The sequence below is a fragment of the Aulostomus chinensis genome, chromosome 13 (assembly GCF_037954235.1).
Source record: "Aulostomus chinensis isolate RoL2024-O1b breed Wild chromosome 13, RoL_Achi_v1.0, whole genome shotgun sequence".
NCBI classification, from domain to species: Eukaryota; Metazoa; Chordata; class Actinopteri; order Syngnathiformes; family Aulostomidae; genus Aulostomus; species Aulostomus chinensis.
Window position 1 is genome coordinate 18,045,180 of NC_141332.1, and position 24,536 is coordinate 18,069,715.

The 24,536-nt window shown below is 40.3% G+C and overlaps 2 protein-coding genes across 7 annotated transcripts in view; both read left to right on the top strand.

Moving 5' to 3' along the window:
• Positions 1 to 19,124, top strand: part of mbnl3 (muscleblind-like splicing regulator 3) — a 28,512-nt gene extending 9,388 nt beyond the window's left edge. For 2 of the 6 annotated variants that reach the window (XM_086221798.1, XM_086221799.1), the window contains exons 3-7: positions 4,152 to 4,316; positions 5,594 to 5,797; positions 5,886 to 6,125; positions 7,299 to 7,452; positions 11,638 to 19,124. In XM_086221798.1, the coding sequence (XP_086077924.1) occupies positions 4,152 to 4,316; positions 5,594 to 5,797; positions 5,886 to 6,125; positions 7,299 to 7,452; positions 11,638 to 11,780 (906 nt within the window). In that variant the 3' untranslated portion in view covers positions 11,781 to 19,124. Of the gene's footprint in view, positions 1 to 4,151; positions 4,317 to 5,593; positions 5,798 to 5,885; positions 6,126 to 7,298; positions 7,453 to 9,075; positions 10,213 to 10,241; positions 10,337 to 11,637 lie in introns of those variants that run through there. The other 4 variants (XM_086221801.1, XM_086221802.1, XM_086221800.1 and 1 more) reach the window with 4 other exon arrangements.
• A 1,541-nt stretch (positions 19,125 to 20,665) lies between these two features.
• Positions 20,666 to 24,490, top strand: rap2c (RAP2C, member of RAS oncogene family). Its single transcript, XM_086221804.1, has 3 exons — positions 20,666 to 21,631; positions 22,461 to 22,746; positions 23,305 to 24,490. The coding sequence occupies exons 1-2, from the start codon at positions 21,359 to 21,361 to the stop codon at positions 22,737 to 22,739; spliced, it is 552 nt and encodes a 183-aa protein (XP_086077930.1). The 5' UTR covers positions 20,666 to 21,358; the 3' UTR covers positions 22,740 to 22,746; positions 23,305 to 24,490.
• Positions 24,491 to 24,536: the final 46 nt, after the last annotated feature.

The following is a 24,536-nucleotide window of genomic DNA, read 5'->3' on the forward strand; positions in this document are numbered from 1 at the left end:
GGGGCCTAGCAACAGCACAGGAGTGCGTACCCATTGGATAGTTTGATCTTCCTGAGTGGCACGGCTGTTTTTAGCACAGAGCAACAGCCTGGCTCTGTACGGGTTGCATTGATGGGAGGAAGAGGCAAGCTGCTTTGCACCAAAGGCGAGGAACATGCATTAAAGGCCACATTTGTCTGTTTGAAGCCGGCAGTTCATGTTGTCAGTTGGAGAAAGAACTGAAGTTGATGACAGCTGAAGGTCAAAGTGGCTTTCTTTATCAGGTGCTGCAGCAGCTTGTGTAGTATGTCACCAGCCACCTATTTAAATCAAAACACGATCCTCATTGTTGTTTAGGATTATACTCAGCTGACAGCAGTTGTTTTTGGACTGACGAAAAAAACAAAGAAGCACCACTCTGTGTGTCTCCTTCCTCCTGCTCTCCGCCCGCCCGCCCCTCCCTTCTTTGTTAATTTTATGGATTTATCTGCTAATGGCCTCCCTCCCCGCCACCTCCCTTCCATATCTGGCATCTCCAGCTTGGTCCAAGCCGACTGCTGTCGTTCCCTGTTACTCCTCCATTAGCTCTGTCTGGTCAGTCTGAACCTGCTGAATGAGAGGCTGTGGGCGGGCGGGGGTGGGTGGGTGGGCTCACTTTGTCTTGTTCTTTTTACCTTGTTACCTGGAGTGCTGCTGTCATCTCCAATGACTAGCGTGACCATCACACCTGCTCAACATCCAGAGGTCTCATTCGGATGACATCACTGTCACATGTGAGCCTGAGGTTTGGCAGTTTAGGGATCTTGTAATCGCCATTGGGGATGGGTTAATATCTTGTCTCCCTCCTCTATGAATGCAGCTCACTCAAACTAAACAGCACTACTGTACTAAGAGGGACTTTCTCTGTGTTGCATAGTGTGTTGCTATGGCTACCAAGAGGAGATTCCTGACTCAATACTCTCCTCTACACCACTTTTGCCTCTCTCTCTAACCCAGATTTAGCAGCTTTATAATAGAGGTGATGTATCAACACAATATTTAGCTGTTTTTTTATTGTGTTGTTTTGTTTTGTTTTTTGTGGAGCATATAAAGTAGATTATCAGTCTCATTGATGGGTTATTTTCCTCTATAAGGCCTGTCAAACTCATGGGAAACCTCATTATCCCTAAGCAAAGCTTGCTGGTCTCTCAGTGAAGGTGAGAGTGTTTGTGTATTATCCTGATCATTTTGTTTTCTGCATGTTTATTGTGTGGTGTGTGTGTGTGTGTGTGTGTGTGTGTGTGTGTGTGTGTGTGTGTGTGAATCGATGCTGCAGTGTCCTCCTGTCCCACCTAGCGCTTTGCCATGCAAAGCCCTTTGTACGTGTCCTCATCACAGCACAACACCATCCATCACCGTCACAGTCTCTGCACCATGACGTCAGTTTGTCTCCAGACTTTGTCGATTGTGCTGCGTGCTCGTGGGCTCCTAATGAGAGTGGGTGGGGCTTGATGACAAAGCTTGTGGCTGATGCAAACTGCGCAGAGGTAGTGTAGAGGGTTGACAGCTCATCTGCAGGGACAGACAGCTGCTGTCCGCCCAGGGGTGTAATGGTGGCTGCAGTTTCCTCCCCTGAGCATGTGCTGACCTGCAGCTATCGCGCAGCACCATCTTCACCTTCGCCACAGACAGGGAGGAAGGACGCTGCTGTAAGGACGTTCTTGAGAAGAATGAATTGCTTTTAGATAAATGGCTGAAATCTAATTTACAACTTGTCAAGAAGCCAAAATAACTAGAAATAGATTAGCAAACAATATTTTTCAGAGGGTGATGCTGAAGAAGCTTCCTGGAATACAGAATGGATCTGTATTCGATTATTGAAAAACATTGCTTTGGACCCATATTTTCATTTATGGATGTATTGCACTGATTACAGGGTTAAAACAGATTGTTCAATTTTAGGGGAAGTCAGAGCGTTATTGAGTAATCAGATGATCAGATAAAGAACAAGTTCTCTCAGCCAGAATTCAACTTTGTTCAGCCTCTGTCCCGTAATCAGATAAATTTATAATCCAAAACAGTACTGAGCTGTGTGACGGTTACAAGTCCTCTCTGTAGCCGTTTCTTACGCTTTGATTCACATTTGCCAAAGGCTCGTACATGTAAAACTCATATGAACCGTCGTCTGTCATTGTTTGAGGTTGCATGTGGTGACTGAAGCTTTGCAAGCAAGACAAACACAGACGGTTTGACTATTGACATAAGCCCGGCAGCAGAATCCTGGCTGTTCACGTGTCACACTGCTGTTAATCATGAAAGGTGCTCTATGTTCACTAGATTAGCATGTATTACATAGCTGTATTCATCTCTCTCTCTCTCTCTCTCTCTCTCTGAGTGTGTGTGTCTGTGTTTGTGTGCTGTTATTTTATTGTTGCAGTTACATGGCTGGCTCTTTCTGCATTCTTGAGTCACTAAGAAGTGATGCAGGAGATGAAAAATGTCAAGACGCCTATTAGTGAATACTTGAAAGTGAAAACCCACTTTTTTGAGTGAAATACAGCTTTAATGAGTGCCATACAAACTCCATGTCAACAGCGTCAGTCCTCTTGAGTATACATCCTTCAGCAGGACATTTATTCTCCAACTGAGCTCTGTTACCCTTTTTCTGACCTCCAGGAGGTGGTTAGTGATAAAGATAATTACAGGAATAAATAATCAGGCATTTGTTACTACTATACTTTATACAGGCTATTCGGGGGGGGGGGGGGGGCGGAGCCTTCTAAGCAGTAATGCTCTTTGATATTCCCTGGAAACTATTCCAATATTGGCAATCCTGAATTTATCATCAGTGATTTAATTTAGAAACAGCAGGCGCCGACACTGTGCTGAGAAGCCTTTACAAAGACTGATATTGTAGATTCTGCTGATCCATTACATCATCATTAGAAAGAATAACGGATGCAGTTGTTGGGTTGTTATGTTTAGCAGTTAGCCGTGCTTCCTCCTCCAGTCGCAACCTTCGCCTTGTTTATGGAGGACCAAGGTTGGATCAGGACACTGTAAATATAAAGAACATCTAGTGGGAGAAAAGGTAAACACACCTTATTTCACTGAAGCAGAAATTACTTTGCGGTAACTTGTTCAGACAAGGGAAAGTATTTTTTTAAGCCCAGAAAATAGTCACATGAGTTTTTGTTTTTAAATTTAAATAATTTAAAGACTTTTCAGTTATTTGAAAATCATAACCCTGTTATATAATAGCATATGCTAAATTATTTATTACATCTTCAGGTAGAAAGTTAAGCTCCTTAGGGTTCCCGGTGAGTGTTATAATACTTTCATTCCTTTGATAAAGTGTTATTTTTGGCCAATGCCAAAATATCAGTGCGTATATTCCAAGAATATATCATTCCACTGAAAGAAAGTGAGCTCTTTAGTCTTTTCCTCTCATCTAAGCCAATTTCATTTCTTAGCTGACCAAGACCCAAACAGTGTTAAAGCACATTAATAAGCAGAGGGAGTTAATTTACCGAACAGGTAGAAATAGAGACTGTGAGATTTTAGCATCTGCTTCCCCTCTGCAGCTTTATCTCTTGTCAGTGTTGTTTATTTGACTTCTCGTGTGCTGCTGTGGAAAAATTCAAAGCAGCTTAGAATACTCCACCTGTCCTTTCACATTGATGTGAAAATAATGTGTTATTTGTATAAAGAGAGGATAAAATGTACTATTTGATGGTACATTTTCATCTAGTAACATCAAAATTTTTCAAATAGCCAGTTTTGTTGCTTTCTGTTCTGTTTGGATGTTTAATGATGAATATTTTGAAGTGGTTGTGCATATCTGATGAATTATCCAACAGAAACCCTTCAGGGACTTCATTATTTCACCAGAATAATGCAATGTTCTGCTTTAAAAGCACGCTTGATTCTTGATATTTATTATAACAAATTGTATTTGATTTTCTAATTGAGTAACTTGATTAAATCGAGTGCTGCGATTAAATTAGCTTTTTTTCTTCTTCTTCTTTTGTGATGACACTACCGAGGTCTGTGTCACCTTTGATTGATTTAGCCTCTCAGTCACATAACTCATCTTTTTATTGGAGGAATTAATCTCCCTTAAACCCCGAGTCACAGTCATGTGTCGCTGCGTCTGCCAGCTCTCCAACCCATCTTCCCTCTCTGGTCTTCAGGGGCGCTGCACACGTGACAACTGTAAATACCTGCATCCACCTCCGCACCTGAAAACCCAGCTGGAGATTAACGGCAGGAACAACCTGATCCAGCAGAAGGCCGCAGCCGCCATGCTGGCTCAACAGATGCAGTTCATGCTGCCTGGAGCACAGCTGCAGCCCATAGTGAGTGTCCCACACTAAAGCTGTGCAGCGCGTTGGAGGAAATGTTAAAATACTAATGTGGCGCTTGAACTCCATCATAATGTTTGATGCTCTGTGCTTGTGTCACTGGTCGTGCCTGCAGGTGGAAGTTGATGGCCACTTGTGTTTTCAAGCAAAAACAGAATATGAAATGAACAAGAACATTCTTCTGTTCATCATTGGCATTGGCCTCCTGCTTATTTACTCTGCTTTGGGAGTTTTAAAATTGAAATTGACTGAGATACTTTTGTAATGTTTGTTATATTTATGGTTAAAACACTGATCAAAACTCCCCAGTTTTATTTGGCGTGAGTTCACATCAAGATTTCCCCACACCGTATAAATCAGTCAGTGCACTTGGAAGTCTATTCTTTGTGATCGTTTATGAAGCTTCACACCATGTTTATTTTTGGTGTCCGTATTTAACTTTTAACACGGAGTTCAGATAGTTCCTGGATGCTGTGCTAGTCAACGCAGGCCCACAGGCTATGAGAGAGCTCTGTGAAGAGTTCTTTGCAAATATTCCACACGCCGAGGTGTCAAAGAACTGATAGAATCAGCATCTCAGCCTGAGCTAATCAGCAGATAGTCCTATTATAGACATCAGACATCTGTCTGTGAAAATGAGACGCTAGAAGGGACCTTTCACACCTACCTTTGTTTGTCAAGACCTCTGGTCTTCACTTTAATCCCAGATAATCCATCAAGCATGAAACCTCCCCCCGGACCACCCTCAGACCACTGTCATGACTTTATGTAGCAACTCATATAAAGGTAGCAATACAAAATGTAGTGCAATGGGGGAAACTGATGCTGCAGCAAGGGAGAGGAGAGATGGAGCTCTGCCCCAACGCAGTGAAGAGGAAAGGCTGCAGCATTAAGTTCACCAAAACATTCAAATGTACCGACTGAAGAGTCAGTACAACATTAGAGGTAATCAATAATCTAATTCTTTAAGGTCCTTCTGTTTAGTTCATCTGTATACAGTTTGATTCATGAAATGTAATTTAATAATTTAAGCTACCAAAGCAACTTTGATACAATTATTCATGAGTGAAATTATTCATTTTATTTAGTAGAAAAAAATCTATGAATTATTCTAAATTGATTATACATATTAAAGTAATATCAGTTCATTGCCTTACGTAACTCTACTTCTTCTCAGTGACGTCATTGCTATATAAAGCCTCATAATACTGTTACCACCAAATCTTCTCCCAGGGGAAGAGCCTGATTTTTTTTGTCTTTCCGCCTCTCAGACAACATTCCCTGTGACGCCCTCCCTGGCAGCCAGTCCCAGTATGGCATTCAGTCCATATCTGAGCCACATGGGCCCAGGCATGGGCTTGATGCCTGAGCTGCTGCCCAGTACTCCCCTGCTGGTCCCTGGAAGTCCCACCGGCCTGGCAGCCATGGGCAACGGCACCTCCGCTCAAAAACATGTGCGCACAGACAAGTTGGAGGTGTGTGTGTGGAGTTGTGGTGCTACTATGTTTGTCTGACTTATGACAGAACGTAGAAGCTGATCAACTCTCCCTTTATTCTCACCAGGTTTGTCGTGAATTCCAGCGTGGGAACTGCACGCGGGGTGAGAGTGACTGCCGCTATGCTCACCCTCTGGAGGCTGGCATGGTGGACGGCAGCGAGAACTCAGTCATCGTCTGCATGGATTACATTAAGGGCCGCTGCAGCCGAGATAAGTGCAAGTACTTCCACCCCCCCACTCACCTGCAGGCCAGGATCAAGGCTGCGCAGCACCAAGCCAGTCAAAATACAGCGTCCGCTGCCTTGGTGAGTTGACACAATGATGCTGAGCTCACTCGCATGTTTTTACCAAAAGTAATCATTGGCCAAGGAGACTGATCTTACCAGCTGTGATCGGCTGAAACCATTAGTACTAAAAACAGGTGAAACTTAATGCTTCCCTCCCTAAAAGTTACAATCGGCATTTACTGTTTTGCACCTGGATGTGGAGGAGCAGCTGGTGTGAACCTTGTCAGGGCAGCTACAACGGCTGAAGTTAGCTCGGAGCAACTGTAACATAATTCGGCCAATCTGACGTAGAACAAGAGGTTTTCAACACTGATGATGACGTGAGCAGAATAAGAAACATAATATTTTCAAGAATCATATTTCATGTATGACTTATTTAATGTTAAGCTCTCTCGTTGTCTGCCACCGCAGTTTGAATCCCTTTCGAGAATTAAGAGTTATTATACAGTATCAATCTTGCTTTGCTCTTGGCCTGACCTCTGGGCCGCCTACATTGCTTCAGCTGGCCATTCTGTAGATACCACAGTGTCCTCTTGTGGTGGTTAAGTGCAACAGCCACAGGTTGAGAAACTGCACATTTCCTCCATAATGCAGTTTTCGGTTATAAATTTCAAGGAAAGTTTATAAGCCACTGCTGAATTTCTGGTATCACAAGTTCCACTGTTTAACATTTGTGAGGAGCAAAATAACATTTACCGTTTTTTTTTAGTTTTTTTTTAAAGCACACACTAAGTGAAGCTGCAGGTGTAGATTAACATGCAATATTGTTCAAAAATGCAACCTCTCCAATTAAGACAAAATTACAAGCCCATTTTACTGTCCTGTCCAACATTATCTGTGTATATACCAGTACATAAGGAGCTTTTCATTTTGGCAAGTACAATAAAATAGTTATATCAAATTCCCTGTATTATGAACTATTTATTAGCAGTGTAATACTAATCATCATCATCATCTTTGTTTTGTATAGCCCGCTCTTTACACAGTTACAAGGTGCTTTTACAAGATAGAATAAAACATCTTAGACATAAAAATTAAGCAAACCACATGTTAAGATACACAACAACAAACCAATAAATGTAGATACCATTACACCTTTGCAGTATAAAGCTTAAAAAGTCGAGATATAGGGGCAGTCACTCTTGTTATCCCCCTAACTCTGCTTCATTTCTTGGTTCTCGGCGTGGTCAGGCTCTCCCACCAGGTGCCATGCAGCAGCTACCAAAGAGGCCGATCTTAGAGAAGAGCAATGGAGCTGCCGCCACCGTCTTTAACCCCAGCATGTTCCACTACCAGCAAGCCCTGGCGAGCATGCAGCTCCAGCAACCAGCCTTCATCCCCACCGGTGAGTCTCTCTATCCTCAGTTAACCTTCCCGCACATGAAGCAGGAGTCCTTGAAACTGGATTCCCCGGTGCCCCGGGCAGACAAACACATGGGGGTCTATGTGTGACTTCAGGTAATAATGTGGGTAAGAGGGAGTTTAAGGTGATTAGTAACAGTGTGCATGCTGCGTGAAGCTCCTCGTCAAGTGTGGCTGAACTCTGGTCCCGTCTCTCTTCCTTTGTCTGTCCTGTTGCTCACTTTCTGGTTCATTCTTGCTTGACTTGTGAGTAATTTTTGAAGTCATAAACAGGTTTTCAAAACAAAAACAAAAACAACATATCACAGTGCATCAGTGCAAACAAAAGATAGGCACAATGTGTATGTTGAAGGTGAGCCCGCTAGTCACAATGTCTAAATGCTGAAACGGGATGTTTGGTCCCTAATTAACCTCAGGACGAGAGGATTTCAGTGGTTAAAGAGTGACAACCTAAAAAGTGTAATTTGCCTTTCAAGTACTCACACTTATTGTCTTGAACTCACAAGCGTTCTGGATGTATCACTGTCAAATTCTCTACAGCTATGGGACGCAGATAAAAGCCTTCATCAAAGAAAGTTTAACCCACAGTGACAAAGATCACCACCAAACAGACTGCTTCTGTTCGTGTGAACTGTAAAGCATCAGTGAAACATCTGATCTGTTCTCCGATTAAAAAATAATAATTTTTTTTTAGTTCCATTTCTTGTTGCTGGATGTACCATCACTCCGTTATACATACTGTTGAAAACAGTTTCCCTGTTTTTATCCCCCGCTGATCAACATCTTTTTTTTTTGGTGTTCCTCGTATATTTACCCCTCATTTTGCCACGATGTGTTTATCGTTTTATGTCATTGTCCTGGTGGCCCTCTTTGTTTTCCTCTTGCTGTCCTTCCCATCTGCTCCCACCCTTGTTTTTCCCACCTGTTTATTTGCATAATGTGGCAGACTGTGTTCTGTACACGGTGCCCTCGGGAGCCATCGGTATCGAGTACAAGCAGGAAACAGTAACTACAATATACGTGGTACGACACAGTACAATTAGAGCGGAGTCAGAACTTGAGAGACCGTTTGGATGCTTTCAAACATTCAGCACCAAATAATTGGATTTGATCTTCTGAAAACATGAAATGTCGCATTATGAATGGATAGGGTTGAGCAATGCAGCCAGATCAAACACAATGCAGTTATTGTTCTATACAGTTAAGGTCAATGTACTGCGCTTCCTCAAACTGATTATTGTGTTGTTTATTTGGATCTTCCATAAAAGCAACAGCAAGTTCTTCTCTTCGACTCGGGTTGTCGCCTCCTGCTGTTTCCTTCCAATTTCACTCTCCTCCTTCATGTCTGTCTTGTTTGTGATTAGAATAGCAGAGGACATCTGACACCTCATAGGGATCCTACATTTACAGTGTTAGTTTATCAGACCCTTCCTGTCTGATAAATGTTGTCCTACACAACTCTGTTTCATTGAACCGACCATTTTTACACTAAACACTAAAATTAACATGCTGGTGATGTCTTTTGAAGGACATGTTTGTGATAATGGTAAAGCGATACTTCAACTAAAACGTATATTTTGCCTGTCTGTACTCACAAATACTGTAGGTGTCTCGAGCTCAAGAAGACATTTTTCCTCCCTTCTGCATCCAAACGTAGAAAGAGCCAACCACTTATACTTAGCTTCAAGCTAATGGAGACAAATGGCTACAGCAACCAAACAACAGAAAGCCCTAAAACTAATGGTAACGGAGACTGGTTCGTCTGAACGCACCGCCTGGATGAGAGTGGAGCCGCCGTGACTGAGTGCTGAACCGGAAGAGTTGTAGTGTGGTTTTTTTTAATGTAAATCAAATCCAAGTGTTTTTAGATTACACATTTCACTTGACAATGCACTTGAGTTTATCAAGTGACATTTCTGGGTAGTTTTGATGTTGTTTTGTTGCTTTTGTCAGCCGTCAGTGGCTGTTAGCCCCAAGCTAAATATATGTGCCTGGCTCTCTCTGCATTCTGGAGTCAAAAAGAAGTGATGGAGGAGCTCAAGACACGTTTTTGTGAATATTTGAAAGGCAAAATACACTTTTTTGGGAGAAGTATCCCTTAAATGTTCAACGCAAAAATGTCCTTCAAGTTTAAGTTAAAAAGCTAAGTTTAGCTTTTGAAAGGTATGATGCTGAACCAATAAATGAATAAGACACAATCACAAAATGATCAGTGAATACAAGTTGCATTCATCTGCAGGTTTATCCAGTTATTCATGAAAGTAAATTAATAATTATTCAACAGAATATTAACTTTTATTTGAAATCAGTTCATTTTTAACTGTTAGTTGGGCAAAGGTGATTTCATTTATTTAATTCTTTTTAGGCAAAACATTTAATTGATTCATTACAAATAATTCATTCATTCATTAGATGGAAGCTTATTGTATATTGATCATTTGCTCTCATGTGCATGACTCGTCCATTTGAATACAACTGTCAGATCCTCCAGTCTGATGAGCTTGTATGATCTGGTTGATACCATTTTCTTGTTGAGCAATGCATCTTTATTTTTGTAACTGGTCGCTCAATTAAATTTGTGTTTTTCTTTATCTCTTATTTCATTCGCATGTGTCTTGATATTTGTTCCGATTCATCGTGTGCCATGACTTTTTAAACCTACACATTTTGCCATGGTAACCATATCATTCCTGTCCCCCCCTCCTCCCCGCCCCGCCCCGCCCCGCCCATATCCTCGCCCTCTGTCTTTCGTCTGACTCGCCTGAATAAAAGTTCCCATGATGCACGGTGCCACCACCTCCACTGTTTCGTCGGCCTCGACCCCAGTCACCAATGTTCCTTTCGCTGAATCCGCCGCCTCGAATCAGGTTTGCCCTTTCATTTCAGTTCTCTTTTATTTTAGCTCTGCAGGCTCCAAGTCTTGTCCACAGAGTTCAAGCCTGCCTGCTGTGTCACGTGTGTGTTTTGGTCATATTTCATCTTCCTCATCTTCTCAGTCAGTTGAGCGTATGAAGGCAATTTTTAGCGTGAGAAGAGACGTTCCATCTCAGTGTCAGTGTCTACCTCCACACCCCTGTCTCATTGTCACTCTGTGTAACGCGGTGGAATCGGTAACACACTGTTGGAACGCCTTAACCCTCCTCTTCATCACCATGAACTTACCCCAACAGAGATTCTGAATTTTTTTTTGAAAAAGAACATTATTATATTGCAACATCTGTCGGCAATTATTGTTATTTTCTTTTATCACTAATTAACAGATACATTTAATGTGATTTATTGGGTTGACTCATTGCTCAGTTAAACGGTATGATTGTGATCGATTCTTTGCTGAGCAGAAAATCAGCAACCAGAATGTAATTAAATAATGTTGATTCATGTTACTTGGACTGTACTTTTAGTTTTTGTCCCAACAGTTACATCAAGCAGTAAAATGGTTTATACTGTATAGTGTGGACGGAAGATTGCTGGACTACATTGAAGTTTTGGCAGGTTGTTAGAAGGAGAAACATCTCAACCCTGTTTGAACTCTGGTCAAGTGTAGAGAGGACGATCGTTCTCAGACTCTTATTTTATTGTTGTTGTAGTTTTTTGGGGGTTTTTTTGTTTTGTTTGCACCACTTCTTTTTAAACCTCACTTTCATCATGAAGCATAAAGGTCCAAAGTTTCAAATGTACATCTTCATCAGGGGCCAGTTGGAGTCACATGATTTCAAAATAAACAACTTCCTACTGGGCGCTAACTTTTAGTTCGGTCTGTTTCACCTTTTGGACTAAATTAAGCTCCACTGGAAAACACAAACTGAAAAAGAATTAATAGAAATACAGTAAAATAGATATCAAAGACATAAACAAAGATAAGAAAATATAAAATAATTTCATGAATACATAAAGAATAAAAATGAATCCAATCATCTAGCACCAAATAAAATAACAAAAACAACAGAAATTCTTAAATATATACATGACAATCAAGCTTCCATCATTTTAAACCTTCAGATTGAAGCGTCACCTCTTGCTTTGTGTCTAATTTGCTGAAAGTCAATATTCCAGTCTGGTAAACACATTCAAGTGTTTATCACGTCTCTGACTGAGGGTTCCTGTTTGGATCTTTATGTGAGTATAAACCCACGGTTCCTTCTCTCACTCCTCCTTTTCTCGCTTCCAGTAGACCCCTCTGAGCTCCTGAACCCTGATCCAGTGGAGCTCCAGTGCGTTCCCATGGAAACCCATTTCTGTCCCGTCCCCAAACTGCTGATGGCGGCACCAGTGGCCCTAAACTCAGTAAGCCTTTCCCGACACGCCAGTTAAAGTCCCTGAGAGCTGTGCACCGAGAGGGCGGTCATCTTTCTGAATGCAGCAAACGTGTGCCTCGTCTACGGCGGCAATGTGAACCTTCTGATAAGCTTCATGAAAGTAATTAAACCTGCCTGGACGCGTTACTGTTGCTACACAGCAGCCATCCGGATGCATACAGACTTGAAGATTAGGCTGAGTGGTAGAGGTCCCTTCTTCTTACAGCCATACATACCAACACCTTAAAAGTGCAGCAGCAGACGTGCATTTAAACACATCCAAAAATGCACACACTCACACACACACACACACACTCACACACACACACACACACACACACACACACACATATATATATATATATATATATATATAAACCACAAAAGACTAAAAGCCCTTTATGGGTTGGAGCCATCTCGTACGGCGATCCAACATTTGACTGTTCCAAAGTCAGAAACTCTGAAAAGCTAATTGTGGAAATTCAGACCAGTTGAATGGCAACCAGACCGTGACGAACGCGTGCTTCATATCATGTCACGTCTGCATTCCGAGACGCTGTTTGAGTTCATTCACGGTCTCATCTCGCTGGATGAAACATCTGTAAATTTTTGTTGGTTTATTTTGTTTTGTGCCTTTGATTTATCTGCGCAGCTGCAGAGGAGACGTTGTGTCGTAACAGTAAAAAAAAAAAAAAAAAAAAAATGTAAAAAATGTTTAAAAAAACAACAACAACGCAAAAACGACACACTCAACATGAATGATCCACAATTAAAGGCAAAGAAAAACTGTCCTCCAGTTACGTGATCAATATCTGCTACTAGAATATCTCATATCACAGCAGTAGGGTAGCTGCTAGATTATAGTAGTTTGATCACCTTACCAAACTGGAAAGGAGGACATGACATTAATAATCAGTTAATAAATGGTTTGCAACACATTATATACATGTTTATTTATCAACAATTGCTAGTATTTAAACAGACAATTGAGAATATAGAAAAGCACTGGTATCATAATAGAAGCTATGACTTCCTTAAGAGAAATTATAATTATACATTCATACTTTGTGCTGGGTATCATTCAAAACTTCAATTTAGTACCAATATTGTAACTTCGGTGATACTTTTTAACCTTTTAAAAATGTGAATATGACATTGCATTCCAAATTTTTGCTTTTAGTTCCTTGGCATTTTGGCACACTCAAAAGAGTTTTATAACACAAAAACTAAATCAATTGACCAACATTTCTACTCAAGCAATTTTGCAACAGAAAAAAACTAAGCAGTAACTTAGAGATTTACCCCTCAGGTGTTGAAATTTGTTATTTATTAAATAACATTTTTCTATACTCAGTAGTATAGAGGCAGTTTGGTTGGTGCCATTAAAGTTTGATACCCAGCCATATTTAATACTTTCCTTATACCTGAATACGTTACATGATATTGTGTTATTAACCATTTATTAAATGTTTATATACTTCTCATAGCTGTTAAGCAGGAGAGTAAGTGTTACCAGTAAGGTTCTAATTATTGAAGGGACTGAGATAATCTAAGAAAGCAACGAAGCAGGAGTGGCCTATAACACCCTAGACGAGTCAAATTCATTTTCAATTTGAATTTTGAGTCATGATGTCTCGCTAACTGTTTTTGGTTCAAATTACTGTGACTGAAAAGGACGGCTCTTCGGTCCAGTTTAGAAATCCTAACATGGTGTCGGGCTCACATAGCGTCCAAAAGAATGACAATCTAGAGGCGTTAGCTTGGCCCCAACCACATTCCTGCATTTATTACTGTTACAATGATCAAACGTGCACGTGTTAGATTTGTGATTGCAGACTTTTAAAATTGGCACAAACTTTTCATCTGAAGTCAGAATTATTGCACAAGATGTGTTTCCTGTTGTTGTGCCCAAAGACTGTATTAGGTGAGAGGAGTGACCCCATTTAATGCAACACATGAATATGGAAACTAAAAGTAATCCTTTCCAATTCAAATGTAAAAATGGATACATAAAAAAAAAAAACTATTTCCTCCACTTTTGAGGCTTTTGGATTGAAGAAGTGGCACAAGATTTTTATGTTTTATGGCTCTTCAGGGAGAAAGCTGAGAACTTGAAAATGTCCTGTCTGACTTTGAAAATGTGTCGTCTTTTTTACTGATGTGTCCTCTAGTGTTTGTCAAAAGTCGTCAGACTCTAAACAGAGCAGCCACGGTTTTTAAAAGCAGAACTGAGTTGCGGTCGAGTCAGGAGATGGAAGAATAAATTTGATGTCTGGTGGTGAACAAAGGAAATTACAAACCAGTTTGGTTTGGGGTTGTCCAGTTGCTCTGTTTGTGTATAAAACTGAACTGAACAGCTTCGAGAACTGGGCTGAAATCACTTTAATCCACATTCAAATGTGCCTCTTTCCAGTTTCCAAACCACCGTTGTCAATACACTGTAAGACCAGACCAGTGCTCCAAGATCGACGTGTTACTTGGTACATTACTACGGTAGTCAACTGCATCTCTGTATTAGTTTCCTCTCTGAGGCAGCTGTGCTGTCTTTACTCTTAGTGTGAACAATATATCATCCAGTAAGTGTGTTGAAAGAGACAATGAATCACTTATTTGGGAACTGTAAATGCTGAAATGTTACAGGATTTCACACTGAACATTATTCATTTTAAATAATGTTGTTGTGTCGTGAATGTATCTAATGCAAAAACTTTAGACGTGTCGCTCTAGCAGAAGAGGGCATGTTGAAATGTATTGATTCACTATATAGAGACTCTTTCTGAGGTCACATAGGTACCATGCTGATACTGTGTTAAGACATATAACAGTATGTGTGTTGTTCTATAGATTTATATTTAATGTCAATGGGTGGTGTGGTGACGTTAAGAAATATCTTTCACTCTGGAGTAGAAATGTACTCATTGCAGTACAAATAAACTCCCTACAGGTACATTAAAGTACCCTTTATTACGAGACAGTTTCCATCCCCTACCCTCTAAAGTACTTCGATGTACCCAAAGTGCCCCAGATCCTATAAATGATTCTCTAATCACTGAGAAACAATGAGAAAAATCAGTGTTTCCCCTTTTGATTTTAGCATTTTCTTCCTTTTTCACATGACGTGGAAAGGCCTGATCATCCTTTACATTAGTCCACAAGTGAAAGGGGAGGGGGGGGGGGGTACATGACCCTGGTGGACCCCCTCCATGTGGACACACTGGGGCCAGAGCATTGTGGCCAGATCCTGGTGTGTGAGTGTTGCCAGTGGGACAAACCACACTACCTACCTTAACTTCAGCAGCAGATCCTTTAGTTTGAGTTCAAGTGGCACAAATGTGTAACAGTGCACTTACACGACTATTCGCTTTCACACAGAGTTAAAGGAGAAGGAAAGTCACTGCTCTCATGTCTGCCTCCTTTGTTTTATTTTACATCATGTCTCCTGCGCACCCTACAGGTCACATGACTGATTTTTGAGTGTGTGAATTAATATTGTAAATTATGTCGTGAAAATAGAGCAGAGTAGCACAATTAAAAAGTATTTTCAGATAACAACTCCACAATGTCATTCATCACATGTATGACGCAGAATCGCTGTCATTTGTGTCTTTGCACCTGTGGAAGAAGAAAAAAGTCATAGTGATTTATGTGTTTATCTACTTTGGTGAATTCTTCCATGCAAAGGAGTCTAAAAGTGATGTTTTTCATCAAATAACAGTTGGGTGCAGCAACAATTCTAGAATCTTCTTGTCACAGTTGCCTGGAAACCCCTCTATTGAATTCTGAGTTACTAAAAGCGGCTAAACTGTCAAGAAAAAAACTACAGCTCATGACAGCCCTCTAACAAAAAAACTGGTGGAATTTTTTTTTTCCTGGAAGAATTAAACAAACAAGATAGAAGCTCATACATGAGCTTTACAGCAGCTGGAAGGATATTTCCCATTGTTTTCAGCCTTCACGCTATGCTACATGAAGCTAAGCTAAGCTAACCAGCTGCATATTCAAGGCTCTTTTATTCAAATTTTTGAGCTCTTTACCAATGTTAAAACTGTGCTGAAGCCTTGGACCTCTTATTACATACATAAATATATATATATATATATATACATATTTTTTTTAAATCTATTCCAATTAATTTCTCTAAGATGAAGGTTGTTTTTCAGCATAATAGCTAAGCATACAATTTGAAGTGGCATATCATTTTACTTCTATTACCAGAAAGCCAAAAGAATGAGTAAAATGGAGTTTAAAATCTCTAAAGACATACAAAAATATTTAAGCCCAAATTAGCAGCACTTTTTGAGGTACAGACATGAGAGTAGTGCTACTCTTCTTGGCTGACTCTAGAAATGTAAGCGAATACATGTATTTCCTCAAATGTATCTTTAAGCTTTCATTTACTGTTTTATTTTAACTCTGGATAAAACAGTACTTGTGCCTGTTGCGGTGCATCTCTCAAGAAATGTACTCCTCCTTTGTGTCTGTTTCTAGGTGTGTTGAACAGTGGCAGTTTTTTTTTGTTTTTTTGAAGAAGAAAACAAGCAGAAATGTTCCTCTCTTCCTTATTGAAATGGATGATTTGAATGTTCAGGCAAATTTAATTTGTCTAAAGCTTTCATCTATGAAAGACTAGCTTTGTCCAGCCAAGAAAACGCCTCCCAGTAGTCTCGCCTTCGTCTCCTCGGCCCTTCACGTCATTATGCCTTCGCTTACTGCTGTCAGCTGGAAATCACAGAATACTTGATTAATAAATTGTGCCTCTTGAGGGCATTTGAATTACTTGTATTGATGCAGAAAAGAGTGTTATCAAGGGGAATTGCAGTGGGGCACAAGAGAAATTCGTTTTTCCCTTCCTCGTTCTCCTGTATGTGATTTTGTTCAGGCTCCAGGGTATTTTTCCACTCGGTCATGAATTATAACTATGTCTCTGCCTGGAATATGCAAAACACTCTGAGCACTGTTTCCAGTGAGCAGATCCTTTCGCATGTGGACAGATAATTCATTCAGTCCTTAACTTCTCTCTCCCCCGGGGCACAAACAAAGGGCCTTATTTCTCATTTACTGTATAAAGATGTGACAGCTGTGTATAAATATGACATGTATCGATGGTAAGTTAAGCTCTTTTGTTTTTGATTATTTGACATAAAAAACACAGCATGGAAATAATGAATAATTTATACTTAGTTAATAGTTTGTGTAAACCAACAAGAAAAATAGGTAAAATATTAAAATCTACATTTGTATACAATGATGGAGTCATTGTTAATGGTAATAGTTGCTGTTGCTATGGCAACAAAATTACAACATGGCTACCTTTCTATTCTCCTGATTGTGGATTTTTTTTTCACATGAATTGAAATAAGATTCAACACTTCAAAAAGGGAATGTTTAATTAGTTTGTCTTGTTATTGCGATGTGATTCAATTTTTTTTTATGAAAACTGAAATCCTTGTAAAATCCAAAGTTCCTTCGGGGAGATCAGGTCTTTATTATGTTTGGTTTCATTGACCTTAATCATTTTCTTTTCTTTTCTTTTTTTAACATGGTGTTGTTGTTTTTTTAACATATGAATGGATTCTGGCTTGTAAAGCATTCACCTATCCATCAGGGAGGTAAAGAGGCTTTTGGACTGAATCTGTTTCTGTAAAACTCAATCTAGTCGCTGCTCCTCCTGCAGACAGGACGGCCCTCGCCCAACTGTCTCTGTGCGGAGGTGCGAGCTTTCATTAGTGAGTTCTGTTTCAGTTTTGGCCAGGAGGGCGGTCCAGATGTCTCTTCCTGCCCAGCTGTGCTGGGTGATGTCGATCCTTGCCGGGGTGTATACGAATGTGTGACGTTCACCTTGTTTGCACTTATGTACATAACTATGTCAAAATACTCAAAATTTATTTTGAATAAATATAGATAAAAGAGTCAATTAAAAAGCAAAATAAATGTATTGTTAATGATATGATTATTTTAGTTTAGAGCTAAACAATTGCTTTGTATCTTTTTGTTTCTTTGCAAGAGCCCTGTTCTTTGCCAAGCGTGACATTGCCAAGCTGTAAATGGTTTGCTTCAACAACAAAAAAAAAGCTTGTTTCCCTTTCATTTAAATTTTGTGGTTCAAATATGTCTGACCCTGATATCAAAAAAGAGAGGAAGACTAAAAGAACTAGTCTCACAGGAATAGATGTATAATAAATAGTGCTTATGCCGATATCTCATGAATAGAAATGCAGGCGTACTCTCTTCCTCTCTCCATTGATGCACCAAGAAAGCACAGAACAGCTCCACCTGCAGTCTGTCTGTAGAAAAGCAGCCAGAAACACAAGAACTGGCATGTTAGTCCTAAAATCAGACTTCTGAAGGGCAAGAGTGTACAATTTTTTTTTACACAGGGTTCAAATGTAACATTAATTTCTGACATGTTTGTGAAATTCTTCTTTTTTTTTTTTTTGTTGCTCACTTGTTTTCATAATCCAAAACTGTAGTAACTCTGAATTCTCCTCCAGCTTTTAGTCAAAAAATACAAACAACCTGGTTTTCCGATATTGCAACAGCAGCAACGTCATGCAGATTTGGATATGTGATGCACTTCAGTTGCTCTTAAAGCCAGCGATTTTGTTGCCATGGCACTGGTCCTAGTGGTGGATTAGTGAGTCATTCTGGTGAATCAGTTCACAGCCCTCTGACTGTTGAATATTGACTTTAAGCGTCTGTGCACAGAGAGGGGTCTCAGCTGTACCCAAAACTCACCAAAGCTCCTCTACAATGACTCACCAGCTCCAATTATCACTGTCTCAATATAGGAAAAGTACATGCGTATACTATAGGTTTCCATTCGCCAATATATAATTTATTGATCAGTAATCTTATCATGAAAATGACTTATTGTTGCCATTATTTTGAAGCATTTCAGTTGTAATTGTGCCTTCATGATGCAACGTGTGATTTTGTGTTTTGTTCAACATTTAAATTGATGTTTTATCTAAAAAAAAAAACAGCACATATATTGAGTGTATGTCAAATATATCCCTTTATTTAAACTCCTTTAGTTGGTGGGTTGTTATTAAACGGGGTACAATCGCTTACGTACCATACTGAATGGCGACCTGTGGATGGTGACGAGGGCCAAAGACTGTTCAGGACTAAGCCATATGAAAAACTCTCTGACGCTCTAGGACAGACTTGAACGTGACTGCTGTTACCTATTGTTTCACTCCTTCTCTGCTTGTGGTGCTTGTGTGTGCTGCTGTGCTACTTGCCAATTTATTTTGCAGTGTATAGCTATTTAGAGTACGTTAATGTGCCTATGATGAGTTCTGCAATTTCTGTTTGACCTTTAATAAAACACATCATTGTGATCCCCGTGTCATGTTTTCCTCATGATTTATTTGTGCGACCTTAAAAGAAACATGTTTGATCGCTGCTGGTGGACAATAATTCTATTTGTTATTATAAGAGTTTTCTTGATTTTTACCTCCATATGCTTAAGATAGAAGTACAGTTACTACCTCTGCTCAGACTGGTGTATTACAAAGTATTATTTTGTCACGGAAATCCCCCACCCCCGAGTAGTTTAATGAACAAAAATGTTAAAAAATGATCAGCTAACTGGCACTATTGAATCAACCAAACTTGACTTTTTTTTAGTCTGAGAGGTCCAACTTCATGACATGGACTTAATCAGAAGCGGAAGAAGTACACATGTTCCTTTACTAAAGTAAAATTTGAAACACCAAGATGAAATATTGTTCCAGTAAATGTTCTACTGTATCAAAAGTAAAAGTACACATTCTGTATCGGGTTTTTTTGTATTCCGGTGTTTACATTTAAAAAAAAAATCCACTAACCTCTAAAGGTCACATTAAAATCACAAGTGTTCCCGTTGCGCCGCGCTGACTGTGTCCTCTTTTTAGTTTTGCAGCCTTCAGTTTTGAAAGTACATCTTCATCAGGCTTTTTCTTGTCTTGTTTTCTGTATTTATTCAAAGCAACGAGAAGCTGATGGGTTCAGATGAATTAAATAAAGATGTCATGACATTGCACTAAACTAAAGATACTTTGGTACTTTTCTAGCACTGGACTTTAGTAATCGAGAAGTGTTTATTTAGAATTTTATACACCAGCATGTCAGACCAAATAATGATCTCAATAACTGTGACTGTTATGATCTGACTGAAATTTGGGGAAAATTTCATTTACTTTGTTTTTGTACTGTTAATACATATCTACGGAAGTGTATTAGGGCCAACCATGAGAGGAAAAAAATGAGAGGAGGTAGATTTTTTTTCATCATACACTTTGAGAAAAAAGTAGAATGTTGAGAAAAAAGTCTAAATACAATGTCGATAAAAAAGTCGACCTTTGAGACGATAACAACCGGCGCATGTGACTGCCTCTACAAAATGCTGTGCAGGCAGTTAGATGAAATAGTGAAACTATACTTTGGCTTTAGTAACAAAGAAATACTTTCTCTTTTAGCACACAAACACCCTGTAGATATCAGTATTCGGACTTTGAAGAGACTGTGCCGAAAACTGTGACTGTTCTGAAGGATAAACCACACAAGCTTGGAAGAGAATTCAAGACATTATGAGTCAACTTTATTCACGACATTGTATTTCAGCTTTATTCTTGACATTTCGACTTTTTTTTCTCAACATTTCTACTTTTTTTCTGACATTTTGATTTTTTTCTCAACATTTTGACTATTTTCTCAAAGTGCGGAATGAAAAAAATCTACCTCCTCTCATTTCTTTTTTCTCATGGGTGGCCCTAATATGCTTACATAAAATAGGTTAGAGCACCCTGTACCTTGAAAGAAGTGACCTAGATGCAGAAGGGCATTTAAGGAACATTCCTCCATGGACATCGTTGCTTTACTGAAAGTGCTATTATTGTGAAAAATACTAAACCGGAAGTCTTACTTTAATTAGCGGAAAACGGGCAGTTAGCTTCAGGAAGTCAATTGATGGGAAAAGCTTTTCTTTCTGTTTCAGTTGATAAAACCTGCCCAGCGCCGTGTTACACCCTGGAGGTGCAACATTGCAGCTAACTCTCGGATTACGTTTTTAAATCGGTCTTGCGTCCATCGGTTGTACACACGGCTGCTGAGGTGCCACGCCGGGCCGGAACCAGAACCAGGCCCGAACAGACACAACCTGCAGCATTGCGTTTTACATCACCGGCGCGCTGGTGTTTGTCTGTGCAGGCATTGGCATGCTGTAGGGAGGGTGAGTGTAATGAGTAGTACCGTGTCTGAAGGTAAAAAGCAAGTTTTCCGACGGCGCTTCTGGATCATCAAGGCGGATGGTTGAAGCTCGAGCATGGGACCGCGAGAATTGAGCCACAAGCGAGCTAGCTTCAACGCTAGCTAACGTCGGAGTTGACGGTAACGGACATCAACTTTTTCCCAGCTGGTCGGGCACCATAAGAAAAACAAGTATGAGTGGTGCAACCGGGTCAGTTTGAAAAAATAGGGGTTATATTATATCGCCTAGTACGTCTCGGTTCGGTTGTTAGCTATTCACAGGGTCTGATAAATGTTACGGGAGCGAGTATAGCAGTGTAGCTAAGTCGTTAGCTGCTAAGTTAGCCTGCCTCCATCGCCCCAATGAAAGAATACAAAGTTGTCGTGCTGGGTAGCGGTGGCGTTGGTAAATCCGCGCTCACCGTCCAGTTCGTCACCGGCACCTTTATCGAGAAGTATGACCCGACCATCGAGGACTTCTACAGGAAGGAGATCGAGGTGGACTCGTCGCCATCCGTGTTGGAAATCCTGGACACGGCGGGGACAGAGCAGTTCGCCTCCATGAGAGACCTGTACATCAAAAACGGACAGGGGTTCATTCTGGTCTACAGCCTGGTCAACCAGCAGTCATTCCAGGTATCTGATGTACTTGTTACTAAATACCGTGATAACTTTTAGACACGTGGAATCTGTTTACAGGTCTGTAGTTCACAACAATCGGTGTTGTGTTGATGCACAATGTTGCAAGTCAGAACCTTGCAACCACCCTGGGACTCCTCACAGTCCTTTATAACTATTGTTGTGGTTGTCTGGGTAACATAATGTGGTGCTGTCATAGTGATATTTTTTTATCCATTCCGCTGGGTAATCATACCCAGTATTACTAAACAATTATATGATATTATGCACATCCACATGATCTTGATTTCAGAGGAATCAGTGCCTTCAATGTCAGTTCTGTATAAATGATGTATTTATTATTTGATCAGGGTCTGCACATCTACATATACATGCTGTGTAATTTAAATTGAGCCACTTTACTTTTAAAAGTTTTTACTGAGGTGAAACAACCAGAATCTCAGATTTTGGAAACCCCTGTAGAAGATAACGCTAAGCTCTTTCTGTGACATTACTCCAACTCTCACACATTTTTCTTTCCCTGCAACTTGCCTCCGGGATAGATGTCAGTTACATGCTAGACTTGTTTAACTCAATCAAGATATTGTAGGAGTTGTTTAATCCCCCTCGTGCAATTACTGAACCTTTTGCATTGTGATGTGGTGAAGGGGATTCATAAACAACATTTATTGTACACATTTATTTTTGTCATGTAAGCGCTATTCACAATCTGCTCAGAAATCCTGTATAGAATAAGTGTAGATTTTGGACACATGTTTACCTACAGTGTTTTTTTTTTTTCTTCCTGCCACAGTAGGAAGATTAACTAACACTCCTCATCTTTCAGGACATCAGACCAATGCGAGACCAAATAGTGCGAGTGAAGCGCTTCGAAAAGGTGCCGTTGATCCTGGTGGGGAACAAAGTCGACCTGGAGTCTGAGCGTGAGGTCGCAGGGTCAGACGGTCGAGCTCTGGCTCAGGAGTGGGGCTGCCCCTTCATTGAAACCTCCGCTAAGAGCAAGACGATGGTGGATGAGCTGTTTGCTGAGATCGTGCGACAGATGAATTACTCCACACTGCCAGAAAAGCAAGAACAGTGCTGCACTGCCTGTGTGGTGCAGTGAAGAAGAGGTACAGATGCTGGCTCTCCCATCCTTCTTTGCATGATTACATTTATTCTCAAGGAGCCCACTTGCAGAGCACAGTTGGCCGCTCGCTAATTTTACAAAATGTGATGAAATGTCCCTGCGGTGCCTGTGTAAAAATGGTTCACAAGCTTAGGAGAAATTTGACACATGGATGACTGTGTGGTGTTTCAGTGCAGTGTGAGGGAGCGGAGAGAGTCGGTTGCAAGTGTGAAGGACGAGTGGGTGGTGCCGCACGGCACAAAACCGTTGGTTTAGCATGTTATCATAAGATCGCAGAAAGTATGTGGTATGAAGAACACAACTGTCAGAGCAGTTCAGGGAGCGGAGGAAAAAGACCCTGAAGTGACTAATGAGGCTGCACTGTAGAAAGAGGAAAATGTTACATCCTGACACAGAAATTATGTTCCAAAACAGGAAGTTAGCTTGAGATTGTCAGAGATGTTGCCTGAGACCATTGCTGAAGTACAGAGTCCTCCAGCTTTTATCAGTCTGCCATGTTTGTATTAATGAGCCAATCCGTGTTTCTCTCTTTTCTTTATAGATGCGACGTTTGTCTGGATCAGCACAAGCATTTTGAACCAGGAGGCAACCAGACTTGTGACCTTCCTGACATAACTTGCCGCGTCTGGCAAAGTTTCTGTTGGCGGCGGTTTCTAACTGTCTATCCTAGAGCCTCAGACAGGAAAGATGTCGGCCCTATTTTTGATATCATAACTGTTAGAAGTTTCTGCTGCAACCTTAACGGCCTTTGTGATGTTCTGGGATGGAAGACGGACTGACTTGGAGTGAGCTGGGGGGGGGGGCGGCATCTGTGAATTTCAATCTTTCTTTTCTCTCCTTTTAGTTGGAAGTATCCCTGAAGTAATAAGCAAGAGTGTTTGTGAGGTTGCAGCTTCTTTTTAAAGCTGCTTTAATCACTATTATATACTTTATTATTACTTGTATTATGTCTCAAGTTTGGAATTTGAACAAGTATTTCATATTAATGAAACATTTTTACTTTTAAGCATGCATATTAAGCTCATGAGCGACTAATTTGTTGCTGTCAAACTATACGGCTCATTTTATTTTGAAAATCTTGCCTCGACAGGGAACCCACCAAAACAACAGAATTGCGTTTAGCCTAAGGAACTTGGACTGTGGAAGAAATTCTGTTGACCTTTTTATTATTGCAGGACGTAGGGCATCTAAATTCTGCATGCTCAAAACTGAAAATGTTTTACTTAATCAACTTGAAGTGATAAGAGCCATTTTTACTGTCTTAGCCGGAATTCTGTCAACCATCACAAACTATTGCTGTGCTGCACAAGGCAAGAATCACGGACGCGGGAGTTCCAGTTTCTTCTCCTGGCGTCTCAGTAGGAGAACGAATTTGGAACAACCAAAGGAAGCTGACAGCACATTGATTTACATGACGTGTGTCGCTTTAAATCCAGGAGCAGATTGTTATCAAATAACTCCCGCTGCAACGTGGTTTGATCAAGGTTCTGGCACAGTTAAACAGATTTAACATAGTATTCTTTTTAATAGTAACATATTTATTAAAAACTAATGACATGGGTAGCCAGTTTCAATTTTATATTAGGTTTTTTTGTTTTTTGCTTTTGTGACTTCAGGATAAATGGTATTTTTGTTTGTTTGTTTGTTTGTTTTTTTAAGCTGAGAATTTAACAGAGCCTTAAATAATTTCTGTTGCACCCTGGACTCTCGCTTCTTTTTTTTTTTTTTCTCTCAAACTGACATCATCTAGTAATAAATGTACCAGCCTTTCTG